At 36.7% G+C, this 12,859-nt stretch overlaps 1 protein-coding gene across 5 annotated transcripts in view; it reads right to left on the bottom strand.

Moving 5' to 3' along the window:
- Positions 1–12,859, bottom strand: part of LOC131954198 (scavenger receptor cysteine-rich type 1 protein M160) — a 51,376-nt gene that overhangs the window by 11,152 nt on the left and 27,365 nt on the right. For 4 of the 5 annotated variants that reach the window (XM_059317751.1, XM_059317759.1, XM_059317776.1 and 1 more), the window contains 13 exons: positions 12,157–12,316; positions 11,756–11,937; positions 11,216–11,545; positions 10,076–10,384; positions 9,139–9,468; positions 8,858–8,968; positions 8,231–8,455; positions 7,437–7,657; positions 7,158–7,272; positions 6,070–6,255; positions 5,742–5,882; positions 4,975–5,307; positions 4,416–4,588 (listed from right to left, as the gene is read on the bottom strand). In XM_059317751.1, the coding sequence (XP_059173734.1) occupies positions 4,416–4,588; positions 4,975–5,307; positions 5,742–5,882; positions 6,070–6,255; positions 7,158–7,272; positions 7,437–7,657; positions 8,231–8,455; positions 8,858–8,968; positions 9,139–9,468; positions 10,076–10,384; positions 11,216–11,545; positions 11,756–11,937; positions 12,157–12,316 (2,816 nt within the window). Of the gene's footprint in view, positions 1–4,415; positions 4,589–4,974; positions 5,308–5,741; positions 5,883–6,069; positions 6,256–7,157; positions 7,273–7,436; positions 7,658–7,972; positions 7,988–8,230; positions 8,456–8,857; positions 8,969–9,138; positions 9,469–10,075; positions 10,385–11,215; positions 11,546–11,755; positions 11,938–12,156; positions 12,317–12,859 lie in introns of all 5 variants that reach the window. The other variant, XM_059317767.1, reaches the window with a different exon arrangement.

Here is a 12,859-nt window from a genome sequence, read left to right as displayed (position 1 = left end):
GCTGAGATGTACCTCTAAAACAACAAAACATTTAACCATGTGACATTACTCAACCAATAGGGACCTAGGCTGGAGGCTGACATGAAGCTCTAAAATAACAAAACATTTAACCATGTGACATTACTCAACCAATAGGGACCTAGGCTGGAGGCTGAGATGTAGCTCTAAAACAACAAAACATTTAACCATGTGACATTACTCAACCAATAGGGACCTAGGCTGGAGGCTGAGATGTAGCTCTAAAACAACAAAACATTTAACCATGTGACATTACTCAACCAATAGGGACCTAGGCTGGAGGCTGAGATGTAGCTCTAAAATAACAAAACATTTAACCATGTGACATTACTCAACCAATAGGGACCTAGGCTGGAGGCTGAGATGTAGCTCTAAAACAACAAAACATTTAACCATGTGACATTACTCAACCAATAGGGACCTAGGCTGGAGGCTGAGATGTAGCTCAAAAATAACAAAACATTTAACCATGTGACATTAATCAACCAATAGGGACCTAGGCTGGAGGCTGAGATGTAGCTCTAAAACAACAAAACATTTAACCATGTGACATTACTCAACCAATAGGGACCTAGGCTGGAGGCTGAGATGTACCTCTAAAACAACAAAACATTTAACCATGTGACATTACTCAACCAATAGGGACCTAGGCTGGAGGCTGAGATGTAGCTCTAAAATAACAAAACATTTAACCATGTGACATTACTCAACCAATAGGGACCTAGGCTGGAGGCTGAGATGTAGCTCTAAAACAACAAAACATTTAACCATGTGACATTACTCAACCAATAGGGACCTAGGCTGGAGGCTGACATGTAGCTCTAAAATAACAAAACATTTAACCATGTGACATTACTCAACCAATAGGGACCTAGGCTGGAGGCTGAGATGTAGCTCTAAAACAACAAAACATTTAACCATGTGACATTACTCAACCAATAGGCTGGAGGCTGAGATGTAGCTCTAAAACAACAAAACATTTAACCATGTGACATTACTCAACCAATAGGGACCTAGGCTGGAGGCTGAGATGTAGCTCTAAAACAACAAAACATTTAACCATTTGACATTACTCAACCAATAGGGACCTAGGCTGGAGGCTGAGATGTAGCTCTAAAACAACAAAACATTTAACCATGTGACATTACTCAACCAATAGGGACCTAGGCTGGAGGCTGAGATGTAGCTCTAAAACAACAAAACATTTAACCATGTGACATTACTCAACCAATAGGGACCTAGGCTGGAGGCTGAGATGTACCTCTAAAACAACAAAACATTTAACCATGTGACATTACTCAACCAATAGGGACCTAGGCTGGAGGCTGAGATGTACCTCTAAAATAACAAAACATTTAACCATGTGACATTACTCAACCAATAGGGAGCTAGGCTGGAGGCTGAGATGTAGCTCTAAAACAACAAAACATTTAACCATGTGACATTACTCAACCAATAGGGACCTAGGCTGGAGGCTGAGATGTACCTCTAAAACAACAAAACATTTAACCATGTGACATTACTCAACCAATAGGGACCTAGGCTGGAGGCTGAGATGTAGCTCTAAAACAACAAAACATTTAACCATTTGACATTACTCAACCAATAGGGACCTAGGCTGGAGGCTGAGATGTAGCTCTAAAACAACAAAACATTTAACCATGTGACATTACTCAACCAATAGGGACCTAGGCTGGAGGCTGAGATGTAGCTCTAAAACAACAAAACATTTAACCATGTGACATTACTCAACCAATAGGGACCTAGGCTGGAGGCTGAGATGTAGCTCTAAAATAACAAAACATTTAACCATGTGACATTACTCAACCAATAGGGACCTAGGCTGGAGGCTGAGATGTACCTCTAAAACAACAAAACATTTAACCATGTGACATTACTCAACCAATAGGGACCTAGGCTGGAGGCTGAGATGTAGCTCTAAAACAACAAAACATTTAACCATGTGACATTACTCAACCAATAGGCTGGAGGCTGAGATGTAGCTCTAAAATAACAAATGTTTAACCATGTGACATTACTCAACCAATAGGGACCTAGGCTGGAGGCTGAGATGTACCTCTAAAACAACAAAACATTTAACCATGTGACATTACTCAACCAATAGGGACCTAGGCTGGAGGCTGAGATGTAGCTCTAAAATAACAAAACATTTAACCATGTGACATTACTCAACCAATAGGGACCTAGGCTGGAGGCTGAGATGTACCTCTAAAACAACAAAACATTTGACCATGTGACATTACTCAACCAATAGGGACCTAGGCTGGAGGCTGAGATGTACCTCTAAAATAACAAAACATTTAACCATGTGACATTACTCAACCAATAGGGAGCTAGGCTGGAGGCTGAGATGTAGCTCTAAAACAACAAAACATTTAACCATGTGACATTACTCAACCAATAGGGACCTAGGCTGGAGGCTGAGATGTACTTCTAAAACAACAAAACATTTAACCATGTGACATTACTCAACCAATAGGGACCTAGGCTGGAGGCTGAGATGTAGCTCTAAAACAACAAAACATTTAACCATGTGACATTACTCAACCAATAGGGACCTAGGCTGGAGGCTGAGATGTACCTCTAAAATAACAAAACATTTAACCATGTGACATTACTCAACCAATAGGGACCTAGGCTGGAGGCTGAGATGTACCTCTAAAACAACAAAACATTTAACCATGTGACATTACTCAACCAATAGGGACCTAGGCTGGAGGCTGAGATGTAGCTCTAAAATAACAAAACATTTAACCATGTGACATTACTCAACCAATAGGGACCTAGGCTGGAGGCTGAGATGTAGCTCTAAAACAACAAAACATTTAACCATGTGACATTACTCAACCAATAGGGACCTAGGCTGGAGGCTGAGATGTAGCTCTAAAACAACAAAACATTTAACCATGTGACATTACTCAACCAATAGGGACCTAGGCTGAGATGTAGCTCTAAAACAACAAAACATTTAACCATGTGACATTACTCAACCAATAGGGACCTAGGCTGGAGGCTGAGATGTAGCTCTAAAATAACAAAACATTTAACCATGTGACATTACTCAACCAATAGGGACCTAGGCTGGAGGCTGAGATGTAGCTCTAAAACAACAAAACATTTAACCATGTGACATTACTCAACCAATAGGGACCTAGGCTGGAGGCTGAGATGTAGCTCTAAAACAACAAAACATTTAACCATGTGACATTACTCAACCAATAGGGACCTAGGCTGGAGGCTGAGATGTAGCTCTAAAATAAAAAAATTTAACCATCAATTATGTGGGAACAACAACAACAAAAAGCTTCAGAAGTTAACATAACATTTGCCCATGAATCTTCCGGGAACCAAGGTAGTAAATAGTTGTTTTTACATATAAATATTTTAACAAAATCAAAAGCTATTATGCTTTTAAAATATATTTAGAATTGTGAACTCATGATCACTAAAACATTTGTAACAAAATTTTACAGCCTGTATTTATATGAGTGTGATGTTATGTGGTAAGCTTCCAAAAATATGTGAGACACTTTGATAAAAACTGTAGATAGACTTTATCTATATATCTCTGCAACTTATCTGTTTTACTGTGTGAAGAAGACCATAAAAGACTTATTTCCATGCATCTGACAACATAAGATGATAACTCAATAGTTGATACACAATGATATCTACTGATAATTCTCTTGAAGCAGTAACTCCATGCACAATATTTTTTAGAAAGTTATCTGAATAAATAATGCACTATACAGTATTTCTCATCATTAATTAAGAACATTGAGAGTTATCTGAATAAATAATGCACTATACAGTATTTCTCATCATTAATTGAGAACATTGAAAGTTATCTGAATAAATAATGCACTATACAGTATTTCTCATCATTAATTGAGAACATTGAAAGTTATCTGAATAAATAATGCACTATACAGTATTTCTCATCATTAATTGAGAACATTGAAAGTTATCTGAATAAATAATGCACTATACAGTATTTCTCATCATTAATTGAGAACATTGAAAGTTATCTGAATAAATAATGCACTATACAGTATTTCTCATCATTAATTGAGAACATTGAGCTGGGGTATATTTAAGAATGTTCTCCTCCTCACTAAATTAATGCTTTTAATTTCTACAATATTCTGTGTACTAACTACTCTGCCATCCAGCCTCTACCGTCTTGTTTGTTATAACCTACAACATCTACAATCTACGCCACCACAATAAGAATGATTAAACATAACAGTATAGACTTGTTTTATATATCCCTGCAACGTATCTAATTATCTAACTATGCCACCACAATGATAATGATTAAAAAAGGTTTCTCCCTTAGATTTGTTCACAACAGGGCCACAAACATTTCCACCTACCTCAGCATAAGAGTGGTAGTAAGCAAAACCATCATCGTAACGTTTCTCTTTACAAAAAACTTTAGCTTCCTTATCAGTCCATCCATGGCTACAGACGCGACCTGACACCCCCAAGTAGGTGACACCTATGGTACCTATCCCAGGTGAGCTCTCCACCAAACTTAAACTGTAGTCTGGAAATTAGAAAACATTTCATGGTTTAATATCATACACAAGTTTGGTCAACTGCTGGAGATGTTTTACAATTAACTTTTTGAAATAAAAATGGGAAGTATTAGAGAATTACAGCCGCTGTTGGAAGAGTAACTAGTTTATAATTGCAGGGGAAAATATCTCAAAACTAATTATAAATTTAACATCTGTTTGTTTATTCTAAAACAATTCAAATAAATAAAAAAATGTTAAACAACTAGTGTTTGACCTAAGGAACCAGAGCTTTCTTCAAAAGTAAATCAAAGGCATAGAAACTAAACTACTTTATAACATGGTAAGTAAGAAGATTTCCACTTTTCAATATAAGAAAATCAAAAGCGTATAAATACAATAGAAAGACATTTACTCTGATCAGACTTAGTAGAGTTGATTTCAAAGCATGCAACCGACGCGTAGAGACCAGATCTGCAGACTTCCATACGCACACAGTCCTTGAGGCTGGCCTCTTCCCCTGAGCACTGGATAGAAACATTAGCATGGACGGCCTCAAGGCTTGCAGTCTCCCCGTCGTAGGCGGAGCAGCAGAGAGCCTGTCCGTCATAGAAACCCAACTCCTGACACACCTTCCTGGCTGACATGTCAGTGAAACCGTCGTCACAGATCTTATACCATTCTCCGTTTTCAAAGTAGTGGACAGGCCCATGGAAGAACGATTTACCTGCACCTGTGCCTAGTTTTACTGTCAACAGAAACAAATTTCTACGAATGTATTTCTCCGTACTGAAATAAGTTAACTATTACTATTACCACCAATAATAATAAAACCAACAGTAACATTTGTGATACCAGGCCCAACTATATATACAGTAGGGTGTCTTATCTCATCAGATTAGTGGCTGAGAGACTAAATCATTTAGAATTATCTTAAAGAGAAAGTTAACATTAGGCTTTTTTTTTACTCCAACAAAATATCATAATTCTTTTTAAACAACAGAATGGAAATGTACTAAATGTGATGCTTGTATAACAAAAATATTGAAATAAATAAAAGTATACAAACATTTTTTTTTTAAATTTACTAACCAGAAGTATTAAAAAATGTAAAAAAAAAAAAAAAAGAACCAACCAGAAGTACATAAAATGGTTCAAATTAAAACAAACAAAAGAACCCACCAGAAGTATAACAAAAGACCCCAGCATCCCTCATGTGACCAGAGCAAGAATTGCTGATGTTGGATTTCCAGCCCTCATGAGGGCACATGTTGATGTTGGTTTCTTTCCCCACACACCTGGGGCTGATCTCCCACACAGGTCCTGAAAGTTGCATGTTTGTGTCGTGACTTTAATTATCTCAAGGTCACTTTAATTTGATTTCTCAGATTGTACAATAGAATAATCAAGACCAACATTAACTGTAGCACATTAACCACCATTAATCATACCACAATGACCACAGTAAACATCCCATGTTTTACATTGCTTGAGAGAGAAAACAGATTACCTGTTGCCCTTACTAAACCACTGGTTTCAAACACATCTCCATTGACAAATCCAAGCTGGCGACAGAGTACAGAGGCATCTCTAGAGTCCCAGTAGCGATCACACAAGGAACCCCACACACCATTGATGCTAATCTCAACACGCCCGTAGTGGGCTTTATCAGTGCCAGAAATACGGAACTCAATTTCTACAAAAAAAATTTTTTTTTTTAGAAACGGATGGTTTGGGTGAGAAAAGTACTAAGTTAAAAACAAATCAATTGATACTGATGATGCTAAAAAATCAATAACTGAAACCAAATTATTCTGCATCACAGACTATAATCAAATATTTAATTACAATTTTATTTTACACATAATATTATTTTTTTTACATTAGAAATGCAGTTTTAACAGGAAAATCTTTGAATATAATAATGTCATCTAAAGTAGTTCCAATGCATTTTCTTACCTCCATTTTTGTACAAAGAAGGCCAATGTATTTTCTTACCTCCACTTTTAGTACAAAGTAGGCCAATGCATTTTCTTACCTCCACTTTTTGTACAAAGTAGGCCAATGCATTTTCTTACCTCCACTTTTTGTACAAAGTAGGCCAATGCATTTTCTTACCTCCACTTTTTGTACAAAGTAGGCCAATGCATTTTCTTACCTCCACTTTTAGTACAAAGTAGGCCAATGTATTTTCTTACCTCCACTTTTTGTACAAAGTAGGCCAATGCATTTTCTTACCTCCACTTTTAGTACAAAGTAGGCCAATGTATTTTCTTACCTCCACTTTTTGTACAAAGTAGGCCAATGCATTTTCTTACCTCCACTTTTAGTACAAAGTAGGCCAATGTATTTTCTTACCTCCACTTTTTGTACAAAGTAGGCCAATGCATTTTCTTACCTCCACTTTTAGTACAAAGTAGGCCAATGTATTTTCTTACCTCCACTTTTTGTACAAAGTAGGCCAATGCATTTTCTTACCTCCACTTTTAGTACAAAGTAGGCCAATGCATTTTCTTACCTCCACTTTTAGTACAAAGCAGGCCAATACATTTTCTTACCTCCACTTTTTGTACAAAGTAGGCCAATACATTTTCTTACCTCCACTTTTAGTACAAAGTAGGCCAGCAAAATGACCAGATGAACAGGAAGTGACATCACCAACAGCTGTATGCTTGCAGTCTGCTAGACGTGATTCATTTCCTGAGCATTCAACCTTCAAACAACAAATGGGAGTGAGGATAACAAATCTAAATACACAGGAGTTGGGAGCAAGTATAACTAGTTAAGTTATAATAGTAAAAAATGTAATAGTATATTGGCCTTTAACATTGTAAAAGCTAATAATAAAATAAAATGTAAATAGAGATAAATAGTTACATTAGAGATCCAGAAAGGTCCAGCGTTATCATTTAAGGTGAAGGAAGGTCTAAAATGTGTGTAAGCTTTCCCGTCAAGAAATCCCAGCTCCCTGCAGGCTACCCGAGCAGAGGAGTCGTTCCACTTGTCATTACAGACTGAGCCCTGGGTCTCCAGGTAGGTCACGCGCAGGAGACCTGTGTGGGCGTTGCTGCTTGATCCTACCAGAGCTAGTGTAAAATCTGTTGGAGGAGGGCAGAATTGTGGGAATCAAATCATACAAATAGACTTCAAGGCTAGTTGAAAATCTGTTGGGGGAGGGCAGAATTGTGGGAATCAAATCATACAAATAGACTTCAAGGCTAGTTGAAAATCTGTTGGGGGAGGGCAGAATTGTGGGAATCAAATCATACAAATAGACTTCAAGGCTAGTTGAAAATCTGTTGGGGGAGGGCAGAATTGTGGGAATCAAATCATACAAATAGACTTCAAGGCTAGTTGAAAATCTGTTGGGGGAGGGCAGAATTGTGGGAATCAAATCATACAAATAGACTTCAAGGCTAGTTGAAAATCTGTTGGAGGAGGGCAGAATTGTGGGAATCAAATCATAAAGGGGTAGTTAAAATTTTTTTGTGGATGACAGACTTGAAGGAATCCAATCGTACTTGTAGAGAGGTTTCAAATTTAGTTTAAAATGTGTCAGATTACAGAATTTTAGGAATCAGATCATACAAGAGCATTATTTGCAAGCCAAAAATATTTTTTAACAACCATTAATTATTACTTTGTATTATGTGATGTATAATTTTGGTCACCTCTGGGTTTAGTTCCATTGTAACAGGTGAGCCCCACATAATCCTGCCTGCCACTGCAGAAGTAAGGTGTGTACACCTGGGCTGAGTCGTAGTGACATTCAAACAAAGACTGCTCCTGCCCAGTGCATTTAAAGTTCTTGTGGTAAATGTCGTAGTAGTTATAGCCAAAAGGGAGACAACAATGTGTCAGACCATTTTCAAAGCCCAACATTCTACAAGCCACAGCTGAGGATTACAAGACAATAATTTAGAAACTTTGATGTCAGATGATTTTAGAAAATTTCAGTAAGTACCATCAGGCAGAAGCTTTTCATGTTTAAATTTAAATTAAAGCTATTTTCAGCAATATTTTTGTATGGAAGAGAAAATAGAAGCGCATTTTATTATAGAACTAATTGTGTAGTCTTTATAAAATATAAAGATTCCAGTGCATGTTTGTGAACAACGCACGTTTTTATTCAACCATGGAAATTAATTAACTATTCAAAAAATGATTACAGAATTTTTTAAGATAATTTTTGTACTAGTGCTTAAAATATGCTTAAGCATTAAAAGGGTTTTTTCATTGCTTTTATACTTATCATATTAAACTCAAGCATAAAATATAATGTAAGACTGAACACTTACTTGTTTCATTCTGTCCAAAGTTATTATTACAAATGGCACCAAAATCTTTCAGCTTGGCGTTGTAAAGTGTGAGGATTCCAGCTGAATGAGTGGGGCCTTGTTCAAGCTCCACTACAACAGATAAAACCAAATTAATTAAACCAAATATTACTTAGTGATCTCAAACAATAATATTTAATGCATCTATACCAAATCATTTTAATCAGGTAATAAGGAATCCAATCTTGATAAAGACTTGGTTAAAAAACTAAAAAAGTTTGCATGACAAAAAAAAACTTTACCAGCACGATGACATATGAAGTGAGCTACTTTGCTGCTGGAACTCAAATACTTGAGGGTAAAGTTGGCCTTACAGTCCAGGATGCTGCTCTCATTCCCCTGGCAGATGACGCTGGACATCATCACCTGCAGGGATGGCAACACGTCTGCTGTTTGACCTGAATACAAACTCCCATAGGCGTACATCTTGGCGTTAACACTGCGGCAGAACACTGACGCTTCATCTGACCCCAGCCCTCGACTCTCTATGAGAAATGGTTTGTCATCAATGATGATCTCAGCTCTACCTGAATGGGCTGAAGTCTCGGAACTGATGCGGTATGATATGGTAGCTAAGTGAGGAGAAACAAGATTGAATGATAAGAAGAAGACAAACAAGTAGCAGTGTAACAGAAATAAATAAAATCATTTGAATTAGACATTGTGTGGAACTTATGGACCTACAGACACATGCAGCAGTTTTTTTATAGCTATAATAAGTTTGACAAAGAAAAGAGTAAAAGAAATGAACATATAGGCCTGCTTTTTTTATGTTGATTCTGTAGTATGAGTTGTAAAATATACTTTTAGGTATGAATCCTGATAATGACTGTATTTAAGACTAATGCAGTATGGCGACTTTTTTGTGAAACCAAAGGATAGTTATATTTGTATTGGCAATAAAATAAACAACCAGAACACAGATGTAAAATGTCAGAAAACTAGAATGCACATATTATGTTCTAACATAATACTTTTCACTATTTTAATACGGGAATTAATTTAAAAACTCATTTTCTTGAGATTTAGTTTTTTGGAAATAAATTTCTTTTTACATAACATAACGTGGTTAGACTAAAGATGTTAGACAACAACAAAATTCTAATCATAAGCAGCATTTAGACTTGTTTCATGCGCAGACTATAACTTTTAAACTTCCATTTAAAAAGATGAACCTACCAAAAGTTCTCTGACAAAGTATCTGTGCAGACTGTCTGGTGAAACAGGTTCCTGTACTGGCCATGCTGGGGTAGGTACATCTGCTGACATTTCTGTCCTGGCCTGTGCAGTTGAGTCCATTCAACAAACAAACCTCATTTACTGAAGCATTGGCCGGCCACAGACGTCGCCCCCCTACATATCCCATATCCCTACACATAACAGCTGCCTCAGTGTCTGTTACATTCTGAGCACATATATAGCCTTCAATTCCATAACGGTGAACTTTGGGCACTCCAACAAAACTTTCCATGGGTCCAATGAGGAAATCTAGCAGTTATAAAAAAAGTAAATATATATATTAATAAAGTTTCTTTAATCTTTGATTAATCGTGTAGGGGGTCGGCGTGGTCGAGTCGGTAAAGCTCATGGTTGCTAAACCGAAAAGTCTAGAGTTCGAACCCTCTGGCAGATGAGGCTCGTTAGCTGGGGACAGCCACTCTTCTAGGAGAGACAACTCCAAAATTAAACAACTGCTGCCTTGTAGATTGTTCTTGGTTGGACAAAGGCTATGGAATCAAATCCAAAAAGAAAAGCAGGCTGAAATCGGAGTCAATGGCCTCAATGGCGCATAACCAGTTGACACGTAACGCTTAATTGTGTTGGAGGCGTGGTCGAGTCGGCAAAAAGGTCATGGTTGATTAATTCGAACAAAGTCTCGAGTTCAAACCCACTGGCAGATAAATCTCGATCCCCTTCAACACTAATAATTAAGAACGAAGAAGAAGAAGATTAATCGAGTCAGTTTATTATGACTGCTCATTATGGAGAGCCTACAAGAAACCCACCATGTTTTCTTGAACTCCTACCCCATCATCAGTATTAGTTTGTCTAATGCAATACCTAAGCACCAGACCAATTACATGATGTTATTAAAAACATAAGTATTCCACTTCTTTTTATTTTACCCATTCAGGAATATTTGAATTTATATTTGTCTTAATAGCAGTATAAATTATGATCACTCCATTTATTATTAAACTTAAACAATCACATTATTTTGTTGCTTCATCAGTGTAAATAGGATTTTCTGATCCCCACTGATTATATATTGCTTAATAATCCTGTTATATTGGTTTATAAAATGTAAATGTCACTTACTTTCCTCAAGAAAAGCTGTATTGCTACAGTGGACATAAGCATAATTCTGGCTGGAACAGGTCCCCCCTCTGGTGATGCTGCACTTGTTGACATCAGTCTCAGTCCCGCGGCAGGAGATGGATGTGACAAATGTTGCCAGACGTGAAACCCTTCCTGCAGCACTACAACACTGCTGCTTGCCAAACTTGTAGCCCAGACTTGCACAGACCACTGTTGCCTCTGTGTCTGTCACCCCAGCATCACACACATACTGCCAGCTGCCTGTTGTGTTGTCCTGGATTTGTAGTTGACCTCTGCCTTCAGCATTGGGTGGGCCATTGACAAGTCTTGCTTTTATAAAAGACAACATATAAAAATATAAAAACTTAAATCAAATCAATTTCTAACAAAGTAGCATATATAAGCTAAATAAAATGAAAAAGCATAAAAGCTAAAAAAAAAAAAGAGAGTCAGTTTGTTCAAACAAAATCTAAAACATAAAAAAAACCCACAATTTATGTAGATCTACTAGTAAAACAACAAAGCAGAAAAGTGACTTACCGCCTAGATAGCACTCAATTGCTAGATCAAAAAGATGACTTTGACAATCACTATCCTCGTTTGTATACAGGACGAGCTGGCAGTCTTTAAAGCTGGTTTCTGATCCCGTACAGTTGATGCCTGCCAGCCATATTTGCCCGGCATTTTGTGAAAAAGTACCAGGTGGCAAAACTTTTCCATCCCTGAAAAATGGAAAAAGTTAAACAAACTATTATAAAGTAATAAGCTACACTCAATGCAATTGTTTATTTTACTTCAGCTTATTTGTTTACAGTTACACTCACTATTATAACCATGGAAGACATTCAAATTATATTTATGATTATAGTCGTAGTCTTTGTACTCATTTTTATCAGAGATGGTTGATAACTAACAGTTATAGTCCTAGTTTTTGTACTTACTTATATCCAAGCTCCTTACAGATTACAGCTGCTGCATTATGGTTAGCACTGAGTGTATTTTTAATGCACACACTCCCCCACACACCACCTATCTGAACTTCTAGCCGCCCCATGTTTTTTGATGTTCCATCTCTAAGTTGTAACTGCATAGAATCATCTTCTGGAGTTTAGAAAACAAAAACAATTGTAAACAGTGATAGTTGTGTATTTTAAAACAACAAACCCTCAAGAAAAAAAAATCAAACTTCTATTAAAACATGTTTTACTATTTAATGGAACACAATTTAAAAGTTGACAATAAAAATATTGGTTTTAAAAAATGTTGTTATTTGACTCACATTTTGATTCAAAATGTATTGAAGGTACCGTCTTAGCATAACACAGGCATAAACTTAAGACTCAAAAACCAACTAAATACACCAGATTAGGAGAGGTACAATCATACTTTAATTTTACCTGAGCCCAACATTTAAATTAAAACTCATTTCTCATAATGTTAATATTCTAGAAGCACTGGTATTTTGTAAGAACACAATTTTATGCTTAATAAGATGGGATTAATACAATTTTCAGATTTTTCTCCCCCTATTCCCCATTAAAAATAAAACAATATTTGCTATAGAGATTACCAACTCATTAATTAAACAGCAAAGAAAATGCACTTGATAAATATTCAAATATTGAACAGCAAAGAAAATGTACT

Source organism: Physella acuta, unplaced genomic scaffold, assembly GCF_028476545.2.
Source record: "Physella acuta isolate Inbredline_101_S28 unplaced genomic scaffold, ASM2847654v3 ptg000078l, whole genome shotgun sequence".
In the NCBI taxonomy this organism is placed as follows: Eukaryota; Metazoa; Mollusca; class Gastropoda; family Physidae; genus Physella; species Physella acuta.
The sequence above is the reverse complement of the archived record's forward strand: the minus strand, read 5'-3'. Positions and strand labels throughout refer to the sequence as shown.